The 17,133-nt window shown below is 44.6% G+C and overlaps 1 protein-coding gene across 1 annotated transcript; it reads right to left on the reverse strand.

The window, feature by feature from the left end:
• Window positions 1-14,534: 14,534 nt before the first annotated feature.
• LOC109815382 (protein CANDIDATE G-PROTEIN COUPLED RECEPTOR 7) lies at window positions 14,535-16,235 on the reverse strand. The gene has a single exon (XM_020380093.2). The coding sequence runs from the start codon at window positions 16,071-16,073 to the stop codon at window positions 14,784-14,786; it is 1,290 nt and encodes a 429-aa protein (XP_020235682.1). The 5' UTR covers window positions 16,074-16,235; the 3' UTR covers window positions 14,535-14,783.
• Window positions 16,236-17,133: the final 898 nt, after the last annotated feature.

Genomic DNA, 17,133 nt, shown 5'->3' on the forward strand with positions numbered 1-17,133 from the left:
GTCTTCACTCTCCATTGCCTCTCCAAAGCACTCAAGTTCTCCCCCATCTATATAGATCACATACTCATTAGAAAAGTACCTCATAGACGATTGTCTCTACCTAATAAATCTCCTGAGTTGGGTTAGTAGTGGCTCAAGTGCATCACCAAGATTTTCATCCTATGATATCTCATCTTCCTCTTCATCAACATCATCAATAGGAACATCTATCTCATATCCAAATTGTTGTTTACTAACATAGTCACATTGTTCACCATTCTGAACATCAATATCCAAATTATGAATTGACAACCTAACTAGATCAACATCAGCCACACCATTATCTCCTTTGGGTGTAGACTTTTCCACCTTATCAATGTGTTCAATGGTTTGGTCCTCCGTGAATTTAGCATCATGGCTTCTAACAAGATTTTTCTCAACAAGGTCATAAAATCTATAACCAAATTCATCCTCACCATAACCAATGAAGATACATTGTCTTGTTTTTGCATTCAACTTAGATCTCTCATCCTTTAGAACATGCACAAACGCCTTGTAACCAAAAGTGATCATACTTGACATTCTTGTCAAACTAAATTTCATTTGGCACCTCATCATTCAAAGCAATAACAAGACTAAGATTGATAACATGCACTATTCTGTACAATGCTTCATCCCAAAAATTCTTCGGTAACTTAGCCTTAGAGAGCATACATCTTACTCTCTCAATCAATGTCCTATTCGTCCTCCATGCTAAACCATCTAGCTAAGGAGTTTTCTCATGTGCAATATCATGTTGCCTATAGTAGACATTAAATGGTCTATAATACTCACCATCATTGTTAATACAAATGTGTTTTAGCTTCTTGTTTGACTGCCTCTCAACCAAAGCATGAAACTCTTTGAACTTCTCCAACACTTGGTCTTTTGTCTTTAAAGCATAGACTCGTACTTTCCTAGAATAATCATCAATAAAGATAACAAAATAAAATGCATTGCCAAAAGACTTTATCCTCAAAAGATCACAAACATCCAAATGCACCAATTTAAGCAACTCAAATTTCCTAAAAGAAGGATGCTTCTTGAAGGATACTTTAGTCTGCTTACTAACCATGCAATGAAAATATTTCTCTAACAACTCTACATTATTCAATCCCTAAAGCATATTCTTTTTGGCTAAACAATTCAACTTTTTCTCATTGTTATGACCAAGCCTTCACTGCCATAAAGATTCCTCCATATACACAACATTCACATTGTCTTTAGCAACCAAAGCTTTTGTCCATTGATGTTTAGAATTTCTTTCCCCTTTAGCCACTATTAAGTTACCTTTGGTGAGTTTCAACTTTCTTAAAACTAAAGTGATTATCATAACCACCATCATTAAGCACCTACACAAAAATCAAATTAAAACGAATATATAGTGCAGTCTTAACTCCTCTAAGTAATAATTGCATCCACATGTTGGTTTGCAAGCAAACATCACTAGCACCAATCACCTTAGACACGCCATTATTACCCATTTTCAATACTCCAAAATCATCAAGAGTATAAGATGTGAAAAAATCCTTCTTGGATGTAACATGCAAACACCACTATCTATTATCCACATGCTCTCGTCGAATATAAGATTAATTATATCAAGACCATAGAGAAAAACAAGATCATTACTAGTAACAATAGTAACACAATCACTATCATCATGATCACTCTCTTTGCTTACTCTTCTTGCCTTTATCCTCCTTCTTCCACAAAAAACAACTACCTATATATGTCTTATTTTATGACAAAAATGACACTCCACATTCTTGTACTGAGACTTGGACTTACTTCTGTTTTTGTCTCTACCACCCTTATATTCTTTCTTTTGGTTTTTCCCTCTATTCTCAATAACAAGCACCTTTGAATGAGATGAAGTACCATGTGTCTTCCTTTTTATCTCCTCATTGAGCACATCACTCTTTGCCATTTGAAAAGAAACATCACCATTAAGAGCAACACTAATCATGGAAACTTGAAATGTCTCCCATGAATTAGGTAGAGAATTTAATAGGAACAGTCCTAATAAATCTTCATCAAACCCATTTTAGATAGTTGATCAAAACGCCTTTAAAATTCACTTAAGTGATCTGTAATGGGAGTCATGTCCTTGTGCTTTAACTCCACAAAATTTTTCAACAAGTACAATTTATTAGTCCCTAATTTAGAAGCATACAAGGACTCTAGATTATCCCATAGGATTCTCGCATGTGTCTCATTAGCAATAAAATTATAGATATTGTCATCAACAAATTGTATGATAAATCCACACACTTGTTGATGCTCAAAATCTCATTAATATTCTTCACCAAACTTGGATTTTGGTTTATTAAAAGCAAAGACAAGAAGATGCATATTCTTTACAAATAGTGAGTCCTTCATCTTACCCTTCCACAAGTGATAATTTGTTCCATTTAAAGAGATCATCTTCGTATGTGTCTCCATCATTCAAACAAGCCAAACAACCCCTTAACCAAAGAGCTATGATGACTTTGATGGGAAAAATCCAACACAATAACAATAACTCAGTAAAAGAGTAATAATGCAGTAAAAATTAAATCTCCCTACTTGCAAGAATCAATAAGGTGAACCTAGATAACTCAAACATAAAGAGACACAAATATTTTTAATGTGGAAAACTCCTAAATATAAGGATAAAAATCACGAGTCATTTTGACCAAAGAAAAATTCCACTATAATTAACAAAAGGTACAAGGGAGTTTCCAAAGAACGTACCAAATAGTGCTTATAATTAGTCAAAATAAAACTGAACACAATTGTACTATCCGTACTGCAAAGCCGAGCTCCCAGCTCGGCATCACAGCGCATGGCGACCTCGGATACGCGCTACGTGACGTCAGCTCGTCACTTGAACAGATCATAACTGATCTCGAGCCCAAGGCCCAATGAAACCCTAATTTACACTAAGGTACGTGCATTACTTATACGAGATTCATACTCATACAAACCCTAATTTTGGCATCGGAGTCTCTTTTGCAGGTACCACCCCCATCTTGGAGCATCAAGCGTACCAGCGAAGGAGGCTCACCAATCTTACTTGGAAGATCATCTCTACGACAAATTCCTAGTAAGAACATTTGGCGCCCACCGTAGGGCCGATCAAGACAGCTCTTTTCGGCCATGCTTATGGTATTCACCAGAAGCCATAGCAGATGCGCAACAGACGACGCAGATCACTCAACTACCATGGACAACTAAGCCACATTGAGGAGACTGATCGACCAGGTCGAACAAATGCGGCAACAACACGACACCGATCTGCGAAACATGCGTGCCCAGCACGAAACCGACCTAGCGGCAATGCGGACCGCTAATGAAGCTGACCTAGCGACGCTACACGCTGAAAACGAGCGGATTCGCGCCCAGCTCCCTCGACGCCCCTCTGATCATCCTCCTGAGGCGAGCAACCTCCACGAGGAAAAAGGGCACTCAGTCTCTCAGCCCCGAACTGTGACTAGGGCACCGACTCCACGACCTACCACGCATCGGTCTCATGTACCGACAAACAAGTCGGCCCATGAAGTCAGCAAGGCCCCAACTCATGTCACGGGGGGTCAAGCAACCTTTCGCAGTCATCCCTTTGTGGATGGCATCATGGAGACACCACTCCCTCAGGGGTGGAAGCCTCTCCACCTCGATCGCTATGATGGCACAACGGACCCCGATGAGCACATCGACCTGTATAAGACACAGGTAAACCTCTACACTAACAATGATGCTATTTTATGTAGGGTTTTTCTGACCTCGCTCAAGGGGGCCGCACTCAACTGGTACACCCAGCTTCCCGTTGAGTCAATCGACAGCTTCAGCACTCTGGTCAGGCGTTTCACGGTGCAGTATGCAATGAGCCGACCTCACCACATCACTTCTGCCGCCCTGGCCAGTTTCAGACAGAACGACGACGAGCCACTTCGGCATTCATGGAGCGATTTGCGGCCACCTCGGTTAAGATCAGAAACTTGAACCCCGAGGTCGCCCTACATGCCATGCTCATGGCACTCAAGCTTGGGCCATTTGTCGACAGCCTATGCCGTGAGGCTCCTCACGACATGGACGAGCTTAGCGCCCGGGCAGCGGGCTACATCCAGATGGAGGAGCACTCCGCTTTCCGTGACCAGGTTCGCGGTAAAGGACCAATGAAGCCAGAACAGGGTCACAAGGACAAAATCAAGATCAACAACGATAGCCAGTTCAAGAAGTCGGCTAGGGCAAACAGAGGGGGGAGATACGACTTCTATACTCCCCTGAACACGCCCCGAGTACACATCCTGGAGGAGGCCAGTAACAACAACCTGCTCACCCTGCCACCACCAGGTCACACCCCCAACAGTGCCGACAAGTCCAAGCACTGTCGATACCACAGGAATCACGGTCACACCATTGAGGAGTGCCCCACACTCTGAGACCGTATTGAAGAGCTCATCCAGGCAGGCCACCTCGGCCAATATGTCCAGCGACAGCAGGGTCACCGAGGAGGCTATCGTGGACGAGGACGAGGCAAAGGTCGTGGTTCAGGAGCTCGCACGGACCAACCCTCTGGCTCTCAGCAAAATGCCGGCAGAGCTGTGCAACCGAGGTAAGCCAGGAAACAGGATTGGTTCCCCTACGGGGAGTAATCAATACAATTACAGGTGGTTTCGCAGGGGAGGCGCTAGCAGCTCAGCCCGAAAGAGACACTTGCGCAATATTAACAGCGTCCATTCCACTACCTCGGCTTCGCATTAAAGCTCCCCGCTGATCACCTTCACCGATGATGACTATGCCAGCGTCAGTCCCAACTAGGATGATCCCATGGTCATAGTCGTGGAAGTAGCCAATGGAGAGGTGCACAAGACACTGATAGACCAGGGGAGCTCGGCAGATGTCCTGTATTGGCCGACCTTCCTCAAGTTAGACATCCCCCACACTCTCATCCAACCTCACACAGAGCCCCTAGTCGGTTTTGCAGGAGAGCGAGTGCACACTCGGGGATATGTGGACCTGCTGACCACCTTCGGAACCTCTCCGGACACAAGGAGAATTATGGTCTGATACCTCCTTGTGGAGGCCAACACCTCCTACAACATCATCATTGGGAGGCCGACATTGAATCAGCTCGGAGCTGTGGTGTCCACTCCACACCTCACGATGAAGTTCCCGGGAAGCGACGGTAAAATCATCTCCGTCAAAGCAAATCAGAAGACAGCTCGGCAGTGCTACACCGAGAGTTTAAAGATCTCTTCGTCTGGCGAGCAAAGCACGAAGGATCCCCCACCGTGGCTCACATCACCCATGTGGAAATTGCTGACCTTGATCCGAGATCCGACTCCCATGACGAATGACCAAGCCCCATTGACGAGCTTGACGACCTCCAGATCGGGAGACTTCCCGAGCAGTGCATGAAAATCAGCAGGCAGTTGAGCCTGGATTTGCGACAGCAGCTCGAAGCTGAGATTCTCCAGAATGTCGACCTCTTCGCCTGGTCCAACGCCGGCATGCCAGGTATAGATGCTGACTTCATCTGTCACAGGTTAGCGATACACAAGGAGGCAAGGCCAGTGGCCTAGAGGAAGAGGAAGGTCGGCGCGGTGAAAGGCGGGGGGCCATCATCACCGAGACACAGAAGTTGTTGAACGTTGGCTTCATCCGTGAGGTCAGATACACCATATGGCTGGTGAATGTGGTCCTAGTGAAGAAGAGCTCGGGGAAGTGGCGCATGTGCGTCGACTACACCGACTTGAACAAAGCATGCCCTAAGGACTCGTACCCTTTGCCGAGCATTGACAGGCTGGTCGGCGGAGCGTCAGGGCACGCCCTCCTCAGTTTCCTCGACGCCTACTCCGGGTACAACCAGATAATGATGTACCCACCCGACGAGGTGCATACATCCTTTATCACCGACCACGCCAACTATTGCTACCGGGTGATGCCCTTCGGTCTCAAAAATGCAAGGGCAACCTACCAGCGGCTGATGGATAAGGTTTTCCACCAGCAGATCGGGCGGAACATGGAGGTCTACGTCGACGACATGGTAGTCAAGACCACCTCAGCCACGGACCACGCTACCGACCTCGCCGAGGTGTTCGCCCAGATCAGAGACACAACATGCGCCTCAACCCGGAGAAGTGCGTCTTCGACGTCCAGGAAGGCAAGTTCCTCGGTTTCATGATCACTAGCCGAGGAATCGAGGCCAATCCTGAGAAATGTAAACCCATCATCTAGATGTAGAGTCCGCAAACGGTGAAAGAGGTCCAATGCCTAGCCGGACGGTTAGTCTCACTGTCTCGTTTCATCCCCAAACTCGCGGAGAAGGCAGGGCCGATCTTCACTTTGCTACGGAAGCCAAAAGACTTTCAGTGGACAGATTAGTGCGAAGAAGCTTTTCGAAGCTTCAAAACCTTCCTCACGACTCCGCCAATCTTACAGAGGCCAGATCACAAAATCGACCTCCTCCTCTACTTGGCCGTAGCAGAAAGCGCCATCAGCGCAGTTATAGTACAAGAGCACCAAAAAGTGCAAACACCGATCTACATCATCAGTCGAGTCCTCCAAGACGCAGAGAAGCGGTACCAAATGATCGAGAAGCTTGCACTAGCTCTTGTCACCGCAGCTCGGCGCCTCCGACCCTACTTCTAGAGTCACCAGGTGGTAGTTAAAATCGACTACCCCATCAAGCAAATTCTACGAAAGCCCGAGCTCGCCGGATGAATGATTGCGTGGTCAGTAGAACTATCTAAGTTCGGCATCCAGAACGAAAGTCGCGGACCCCTGAAAGCTCAATGCCTGGCCTAATTCGTAGCCGAGCTCACGCCTACTACTGTCGAGGAACCCCAGGTATGGACTTTACACGTTGACGGGTCCTCCAACTCTAAGGGTGGTGGTGCAGGTATCATATTGGAGGGGCCAAACCAAGTCACTTTGGAGCAATCCCTCAAGTTTAGCTTCAAAGTGACCAACAACCAAGCGGAATATGAGACACTCCTCGCAGGACTAAGGCTAGCCCGCGACCTCGGAGCTCGAAGAGTGAGTTGAAATAGCGACTCGAAGCTCATGGTGGAGCAACTCAATGGGACGTACTAGGCAAAGGACACTCTTCTACAGCGGTACTTCCACGTCGCGTCCCACTAGATCTCGTCCTTTGACGAGTTCACCATACAACATGTGCCTCGAGAGCAAAACACATGAGCTGACCTCCTATCTAAGCTCGCCAGCACCAAAAGGCCTGGACAGCACCGAACCATCATCCAGAAAACCTTGCACTTACCCAGCTTGGACGACAAAGTCGTCAATGTCAGTGATAGTGAAGACCTAGGGTGGATGACAGGCATCTGGGGTTACTTGAAAGAAGGAATCCTGCCCGAGGATAAGGACGAAGCTCAGAAGATGAGGATGAGATCGGCTAAGTTCATCATTATTGGGGATGAGTTAATCAAACATGGCATTTCCACTCCACTACTAAAGTGCTTGACTGTGCCTCAGGCGGCCTATGTCATCGAGGAAATTCACTGGGGCATATGTGGCATGCATTCCGGAGCACGCTCAATGGCGACCACAGTACTCCGAGCTAGGTACTACTGGCCCACTCTGAAGTCGGATTGCTAAGACTACATCAAAAAATGCAAAGAGTGCCAGCAGTTCGGCAACACACACCGGTAACCGCCCGAAGCTCTCCACCATATGATGTCGGCATGGCCTTTCTCCTAGTGGGGAATGGACATCCTCGGGCCATTCTCCCCGGTGAAAGGTCAACTGAAGTTCCTCCTAGTGGCGATCGATTACTTCACCAAGTGGATTGAGGCATGCCCACTCGCCAAAATCACCACTGAGAACGTGAAAAGATTCACCTGGAGGAATATCATTTACAGAGTCGGAATCCCTCACACCCTCGTTACTAACAACGACCGACAATTCATCGCACAGGGATTCAAGGACTTCCTCCGCGAGCTCGGTATCAAGCATCTTCCGACCTCGGTGGAACACCCCCAAACCAATGGCCAAGCCGAAGCAACCAACAAGGTCATCCTCCGGGAACTTAAGAAGCAGCTAGGGAACGCCAAAGGACAATGGCCCGACGAACTTCCCAGCATCCTCTGGGCGTATCATTGCACCCCCCAGTCAACCATGCAAGAGACGCCTTACAGGCTGACCTACGGAGCTGACGCAATGATCCTAGTGAAAGTCGGAGAGACGTCCCATTGACGCCAAGTCTTCAACAGCGAGCAGAACGCTCGAGAGTTGGCAGCTGACCTCGACTTGGTTGACGAGCTTAGAGACGAAGCTTAAATCCACGAAGAAGCCTGCAAGCTCCGAGCTTCCCAAAGATACAACACCCCAGTGAGACCTCGCTCTTTCCGAGTTGGTGACTTGGTGTGGCGATTGCTGGGCGAAGCACGGAAAGACACGTCAGATGGGAAGCTTGCACCCACTTGGGGAGGCCCATTCCGAGTTATAGAAAACTTGGAAAATGGAGCGTACCGATTAGAAGAGCTCAGCGGAAAACCTATACCGCGAACTTGGAATGCTACGCATCTCAAGTTCTATTTCAGCTAAATTTTGTACGAATGAGCTGTGCACTCTTTTCCCGCCTCAGTCTTTTATCCCAAAAAACAGAAAAATGGGTTTTGGCTGAGAGGGTTTTTAACGAGGCACATTTACATAATCAATAAAGTGACTCATTCTGTTCAATTCATATTTTTAGTTCTGCATCACTTTATGTTTTAAGATGAATAGAGGTCGAGTTCGAACCAACTTCTTTCGCTCTCACTTAAGGTCGAATTCGAACCTTCGTATAATTCACTCTACTTTAATCTGAGGTCGAGTTCGAACCTCGGTATGACCAATTCGAGGTCGAGTTCAAACCTTTACGAAAAACTACTTAACAAAAATCTGAGGTCGAATTCGAACCTCAGTATGATTAGCTCGAGGTCGAGTTCGAACCTTCACCAAGAGTTACTTAACAAAAATCGGAGGTCGAGTTTGAACCTCGATATGATTGAGGTCGAGTTCGAACCTTCACAAAGAGTTACTTAACAAAAATTGGAGGTCGAGTTCGAACCTCGATATGATTAGCTCGAGGTCGAGTTCGAACCTTCACAAAAAATCACTTAACAAAGAACTGAGGTCGAATTCGAACCTCAGTATGATCAAATCGAGGTCGAGTACGAACCTTTGCGAGAATCACTTAACAAAAATCCGAGGTCAAAATTCGAACCCCGGCATGGTTAACTCGAAGACGAGTTAAACAAAAAATAGAAGTACACAACAGACATTGAACGTGTGTCTTAAAACGCGCAAACAACAAAAAATCAAGCCAAAAAGCAAAGGAAAAGAAAAGCGCGACGGCGAATAGACAAAAAATACACATATATACAAAAACGTTTTCAAAGTTCCACACATGAATTCAAGAAAGAAAAATAAAGCAGAGAAAATTAAACCAGGCTAGTACAAAATTGGCCTACGCAGAGGCATCCTCGCTGGAGCTGTCCTCGACGTCATCTTCCTTTACAAGCTTCCCGAAGCGGATGACCTTCTCCACGTGCATGGCAGAGAAGTCGAATCCCGGCGCAAGGAGCCTGGCCTGGCGAGATGCCTTGAGGAAACCTCTTTTATGCTCAACTATAATAGATCGTTCGGTTTCCTCAAGCTTCTTCTCCAACATCGCCCTCTCCGCCTCCTGCTTCGCCAGCTCCACCCTCAAAGCGGCAACCTCCTCCTCTTTGCCGCCAAGGACGACCTCGTCACAGAGGCGCTTCTCAGCCGCCGCCACCAGCTCGTTCTTCAGGGAGGTCACCTCATCCTCCAAGGAGCGAACTCGACCACGGGAAGACGTCACCTCGTTTTCCAAGAAACGCACTCGACCTCGGGATGCGGCAGCGAGCCCCTGCAGCTCGTTCACCTGGGAAGCGTAACTCTCATTAGAGCGCAGGGCAATCTCCAGCGACTTCTGGACCCTCGCCAAGTCTCCCCTCGCAGGTCGAAGCTCGGCACCCTGCAACTTCGCTTCACCGAGGGCGGCACTAAGAACCTTGTTCTCCTCCTTCAGGACCTTGTTTTCGTCCTTCAGGGCTCTCTGCAGAATGACCTGAGCGGCGTCAAAGCCTTCCACGGGTCCGACCTCTTCGATCATCCCCTGATCCTCCGAGCTCAACGAGCCTTGAGGGAAGAACTTCTCGGCAGTCACCCCAGCGCTCCACAGCGAGTTCATGTCAGCCGAGACACTTACGTTGTCCAATTGCACCTGGGTGAGGCCCTTCCCGAAGCGGTGAGCTATGTATTGGCTCCGGGAAGCCCCCTACGACGAACCTGGCGGCACCGTCGAGGTTACAGGCATAGCTATGGGGACCTCGAGACTCGGCCCCTTGCCGCGAGCCTCAACAGAGGCAGAAACTAGCGTCCCCCGCTCAGCAATAGGAGGATCCACGCCTGGCACCTCCGACCTCGGAGGCACCTGGACCTCGGCAACGTCCCCTGCCTGCAAAAACCAGTGCCATGTCAAAAAAAGAAAAGAACAATATACAAGACAAAGGAAAAAATGAAAAACGAGGTACTCACCAAGGTGGCCTGGGCGACCTGCTTAGCAACTGGGGCCTCCACCTTGGCAGTTATCCCTGCCTGCAAAGAGCAACAACGCATCAATAAACAAAGCAAAACCGACATAGAAGAAAAGTTAAAGAAAACGAGACACTTACCTCGACAGAAGGAGCAACTTGCTCAACAGTCGCCGCAGCGGCCATTTGGGGAGCCTCCCCAAGCGGAGGGCTCCCAGTGAGGTCGACTGCATCAGCATCAGCGGCCTTAGAGGTCACCTCCTCCGTTCCACGAGGGGCAGAGGTCCCCCCGACCTCTTTCTCGCCCCTCTTCCTTTTTCGGTTGACCTTTAGGGGGAAAATCTCCTCCTCTTGAGGCTCGGGGACCTCAATTTCAGCAACATTGTAGCGATGCTTCAGATCTTGCCACTTGTTCTTCCCCATGATGCCTGCAAACAGAAAATAAAACACATCAGAAAAAGAAGGTTTCACAAACCCTAACAGTCTAAAGAGGACGAGATACTCACTCTCTAGGCCCCTCTCCTTGTACGCCAAATTCGCAAGCTACAGGACGAACTTGCAATCCAGCGGGCGAGGAAGCGCAGTAAGGTTCTCAATGGCGGCCGCCTCCGAAGCCGTCAATTTCAATTGGCCCACCACGTGAAACCTAGACAGTTTGGGGCACCAATAGAAAGGGAACTTCGGCAACCCGTCGAAGTAGAACGCCCCATCCTCCAGGGGGTCGACATCCACGAGGGCAACCCGGAAGAACTCTTGTCTATAATTTTTGTATGACTGGGAGTAAAGAGTAAACAAACCCTCATCCCTACTCCCACTCAGAGACAGCACGCCATAAGGCAGAACGCCTATTTTCAATTGGTAGAAATGAAGAAAGACAGGAAGAGACACCTCTATTCCTAGGGCCAAACACTGGACTTGAAAAGCCCTCAAAAAACCCCAATTGTTAGGGTGCAACTAGCAAGGAGCCGAGTTGACAAAATTCAAGAAGTCACACTCGAATTGTGTGAAGGGAAGGCAAACGCCCAAATCCTTGAAGAAGCACTGGTAAACATAGAAATGGGGAGGGTCAGTAGACTTCCCCATATACACGCCCTCACCGGCCTGACAAGGTTCAAGTCGAATCATCCGGGAGATGGAAGGGTCACAAACCCTATACGATCTCAAGATCGCATTAACTTCAAGAAAAGACCGGAACACGCTCTGGGCCTCTGCCATCTCGCACCGAACCCAGTTGTACCCAGGAATGCCTGGAACGAGGTCCGTTGGCGGCTCCACCTCCTTCTTTTTCCCGGCGGCGGCCGTTCCGGTAGCTGTCGCCTTGCCCCGCGCCTTGCCTTTACCCTTGGCAAGCGCGGAGGAACCAGCACCACTCCCTCCAGCCATGGAGAAAACAAGAAAGACTCAAAGAAGATTGGGAAAGAAGGAAAAAAGAAAACTGTAGAAAGGAAGTACTTGGTACTCTTCCTCAGAAAACGACCCTAACAATGACTGGGTTACCGGAAACGACGGTGGAAACGGAGAAAATGGAGACGGAGGATAAGCAAAAACGAGAGAAACAGCGTGCGCAAGAAGTTGAAAGAGCGAAAAATGAGTAAAGTAAAAAGGGAAGAGGCGCGAGGGAGAGAAAAGGGTTTCTCCCAAATTCAAAACGGTCACAACATGTGTCAACCGAGGGACACATCTGATGACACATTAATTGAAAATCATTATGACAAAGGCAAATCATCATTACATAACCGTCACTCCCATTAACGTGCCACTTGCACGTTCTCGGGAAATGACCAATTATGACACATGGCATCTCAACAGGCAGGCGTACGCGAAGGGTCACGGCCACTTGACGAGCTCGGTCTTAACTCCTCGACCCACGGTCTTCGGAGCTCGGGGGGCTAGTGTACTATCCGTACTGCAAAGCCGAGCTCCCAGCTTGGCATCACAGCGCATGGCGACCTCGGATACGCGCTACGTGACGTCAGCTCGTCACTTGAACAGATCATAACTGATCTCGGGCCTAAGGCCCAACGAAACCCTAATTTACACTAAGGTACGTGCATTACTTATACGAGATTCATACTCATACAAACCCTAATTTTGGCATCAGAATCTCTTTTGCAGGTACCACCCCCATCTTGGAGCATCAAGCGTACCAGCGAAGGAGGCTCACTAATCTTACTTGGAAGATCATCTCTACGACAAATTCCTAGTAAGAACAACAATTATTTACAATTGAGAAATAAGAAGATGAAAAACTCTAAAATAGAGTTGTTACTACGAGACATTTTTCTCCCACTCTAAACTTCTTTTCGATTATCTGATCATTGAATATGAAACGTCACGTCGTATGAACTTATTGTCCAAAAATCAACCTTATTTGACAGTGAACGAATCTCCAATTACAATTCAACAAACATTGTTTGATGGATATGTGATTTGAATAACAAAACTTTCTCTCTTCTATTTTATTTGTATTGTACTATTATTTTCTCTGAAAATGAGTTACTCTCTATACTAATCTGACTTCTCTCCACTTGATTAAGTGAGATATGATAGACTTACACAATTTTAGATCAATTCACGTCATAGGAAGGAAGCCAAAAATCCATTATATTATTCCTCAAATGAGAGATCCAAAAAATTATAAATTACAAGTTCTTTACTAAAATATATATAAATTTACGAAATCAATACTCATATTATTAAAATTAACTTTTTATTACATTTCAAATTATAAATGTATTTTATATTAAGCCTAAACCTCATAAATATATATTTGGAATGTAAAATAACATCTCGAAATCACATTATTCTAAATTTACGAAGTCAATATTATTACATAAATTGAGTTTTTTTTTATTACATTTGAAATTATAGAACCATTATATTATTTTATATTGATCCTAAACCTCACAACCTAGCTAGATATGCGTCCCTGGTCAAAGAAAAAAAATAATAATAACATGATCAAACATTTTCTATTCCAGACTGTTGCAAGCGTTGCAAACGAAAGGCTAAACATGCAGACGTCTAACAGTAGAGTGTGAAGGCGAAACAAAATGTAGAACTAACTATTTGTGTGTGTTTGATTTGACTTTAAAAATCTTTAAACGTTTGTTTAATTTAAAGCAAGACCTTTCTTATTTCTCAAATTTTACTTTGAAAAATAAAAAATTATGATTACGTTTTTTTAAACCCATATCCAAACATGCTTCTAGTATATAGTAGCGGTGGAGTGATGTAACTTGATATTTAGGGTGAAATGAACAAACTGTATCTGCAGCGAAATTGTTTCGAAGTTCATGAACTTCAACATTGTTATTTGTAAATACCAAATCTAGTTATTTTAAATTATGAGTACATGTCAAAAAAATAATACGACTTAAAATTTGTAAAAATCGTTAATTTTAAAATGAAAAGGAAAGGCTAAAAACAAAGTAATGCATAATCCTCCCATGTTTTTTCGACGGTGGGGAAGAGGAATGATGCTTGATACGAGTACGAATTTTAATAGACAAATGTTAAGTAGGAAGAACATATATAGGACGATTTATGTGAATTTTTCTAATTTATTTATTTTTAAAATTACATAATTGTCCAATAAAAATAAACAAATAAGATTCGTACTGTTTTTGTAAAAAAAAAAAAAAGTTATCAAATAGCAATACTCTTTTTTTCCTTATCATTAGTTTTCTATCTGGATTAATAAATAAGATATATGCTTTTACTGCATATAACGCACGACTTTAGTCAAAAGAGACCCAATTCAATAATCAATAATAATTAATATTAATAACACCAAAATAATTAATAGTAATAATAATTAAATTTTGTAATAAACAAGTTCAGTAGTCTAATTAATTGAACCTTGAACGTGTCATGAGAGGGTTTTTGAAGCAATTTTTGTACTAAAAAATGTGATTATGCTGTACTTATCAAATTCATTTGCTAATTAGAAACAAAAATACAAGCAACTTGGATGTAACACGGGGAGGAGACTATAATTAATACATGTAGAAGTAGAAGTACAAGTAATAGGCTGCGAAAGAAGTGGAAAAGTCTATAGTAACACAGTATATTACAATATTACAAGCGCTGCGAAAGAAAGGGTAAATATGCAGGCAATTCCAGTATCTAACGTGTAACAACAGTGTTGTGTGAAGCGGAAATAAAATGTACGTAGTACTAAAGACATTAGTAGTAGTTTCAAAGTTTTCAACATTGTTATTCGTTGACAACGATCTCGGCGAGGACAGAGTATTCATCTTTCTCCACAAGCCTAAACATGTAGAACATGACAATGCAAAACACAAGAGTAACAGTTTCCTCGGCGAGATTACTCACCCACTCGTACTCATAGGCAATTATGGTCCTGAGAACAAATACCCCAAAGCGCGTCATCAAAAAGTAGCCTAGGACAACGAGGTAGAATCGTTTGATAAGGCGAAACCTATCCAAGTTCATAGCAGGCTCGCTTTGGGCCTTGGAGGTAATTCTCCGGAGCAATCGTATAGCCCAAAGAAAGAGGAAAACAACGGCACAACATGATATGAAATCTAGGAGCAAGAGAATCTGGTTCCATGTAACCCAATCCTGTATATAGGGACCAGTGTTGTGAACAACAACGAAAGCGACATGCGCGAGGATCTGAAGCGGGAGGACCACGAAGAAGAGCACCGTCTTCCCTCTTTGCCTCAAGGGGTGGAGGAAGGTCCAGCGTGTCCCCACCAAAACGACGACGGTGAAGAGCAAAACGACACTAACGAAGTCAAAGACGAGAAACGTGACGTCATCCCAAGCGTGAGAAATGCCGGTGAGGTTGGCGTGGTGCTTGACCGCGGCGGCAAAGAGAAGGCTGAGAGCCTTGGCGAGGAGGAGCGAGGGCATGAGGAAGTGGATGCGGTGAAGAAGGGAGTGATTGCTGACGTGGCAGAGATAGAGCCAGAAGGCGAGGAAGGAGAAGTAAAGGATGGAGAAAAGGAAGAAGAGAGAAGGGAGAAGGGCGTGGCCGGAGGGGAGGTAGTTGCGGGAACCGTCGCGGTTGAGGGTGAAAAACTCGGTGTGGAGTTTCATGGAGACGGAACTCTCGGGGTTGCAGTTAGCGAAGAATAAGGAATATCGAGCGGGTAAAATAAGGGGGTAAGTATGGTTGAAGGAGGAAGCGGGAGGAGGAGATAGGCAGCGGAAGGTGAAGAGGTGGTTGGTGTAGTGGGAATCAAGGACGCAGAAGTTAGGGTTTTGCTGCATCTCGATCAGGACTTGGAGCAGGGACTCCTCGCTCAGGAGGAAGAATCCCAGACGGGAGGGTTCCGGTTGGGAGCCTGTTCCCGCCACCACGGACACCGACGACACGGAGATCGACACGTGGCCTCTTCCGGTGAACCCGAATTTCTCTATCAGGATCATCGGTCGGGTGTCGGAGGTTATGGTGAGGGTTTGTATCTCCGCCGTGGAGCAGGGCGCTTGGAGGAGGAGGAGGGCTAGCATGCCGGTGATGAAGGCCAGTTTGCTCATCTTGGACGATCGAGTCAAGTCAACGAACGAGTGTTTTCTGTGGTCTGAATGAAGAACTACTTAACCAAAACTTCATATGTATAGAAGACGGATTCTAAGGTGGACTAGTGCTTCAAGTGGTCTACCATGATCCATATCTAATGACCGTTTCATTAATATCAAGTTCATATTATTATCATGTACGTCAAAATCGTTGTCCACTAATTTGTAAAGATATGACTTCTAAATGCATTGTGAATGTCAACAATATGGCGTTTCGCGTGTGACGTGCCACATAAGTCATGAAAATTGACTTTGGCGGGCGGAGTTACAGAGTCATCCGTTGTAACTGTAGTCGGATATGAAACCTAAAATATTTTTTTTTAAGTCTGAGTATATATATTTTACATATGAATTAAAAAATGTGAGGGTTAATTATAAGAAATAAATATTGCAGAACATTAATTCTAATTAATCTCTAATTATATATATATATATATTATATATATATAGAGGAGGGTTCAAACGACACCGGTGTAATTTTTATTAAGTGTTACACCGCTCAATAACTTTATATTAAATGTGAATTTTGTAAATCCAACCGTTAGATGGAAAGTTCATATCTCTTAGATTATATATGTCAAATTTTGTTAAAATTAAACAACAACTTGAAGGTAATCAAAGTGTTCATATTTTAGTATATTTTGAAATGTATATATTACGTCAATTTTGTTTTATGAGAATGAAGTATCAAATCATCTTAGATTAATATAAAATTTGATATATATGATCTAAGAGATATGAAATTTCAATCTAACGGTTGGATTTACAAAATTCACATTTAATATATAGTTATTAAGCGGTGTAACACTTAGTAAAAGTTACACCGGTGTCGTTTGAACCATCCTCATATATATATATATATATATATATATATATATATATATATATATATATATATATATATTAAAGGTAATCAAAGTGTTCATATTTTAGTATATTTTGAAATATATATATTACGTCAATTTTGTGTTATGAGAATGAAGTATCAAATCATCTTAGATTAATATAAATTTGATAT

This window comes from Cajanus cajan, chromosome 7 (assembly GCF_000230855.2).
Source record: "Cajanus cajan strain Asha chromosome 7, NIPB_CcT2T_4, whole genome shotgun sequence".
Classification (NCBI taxonomy): Eukaryota; Viridiplantae; Streptophyta; class Magnoliopsida; order Fabales; family Fabaceae; genus Cajanus; species Cajanus cajan.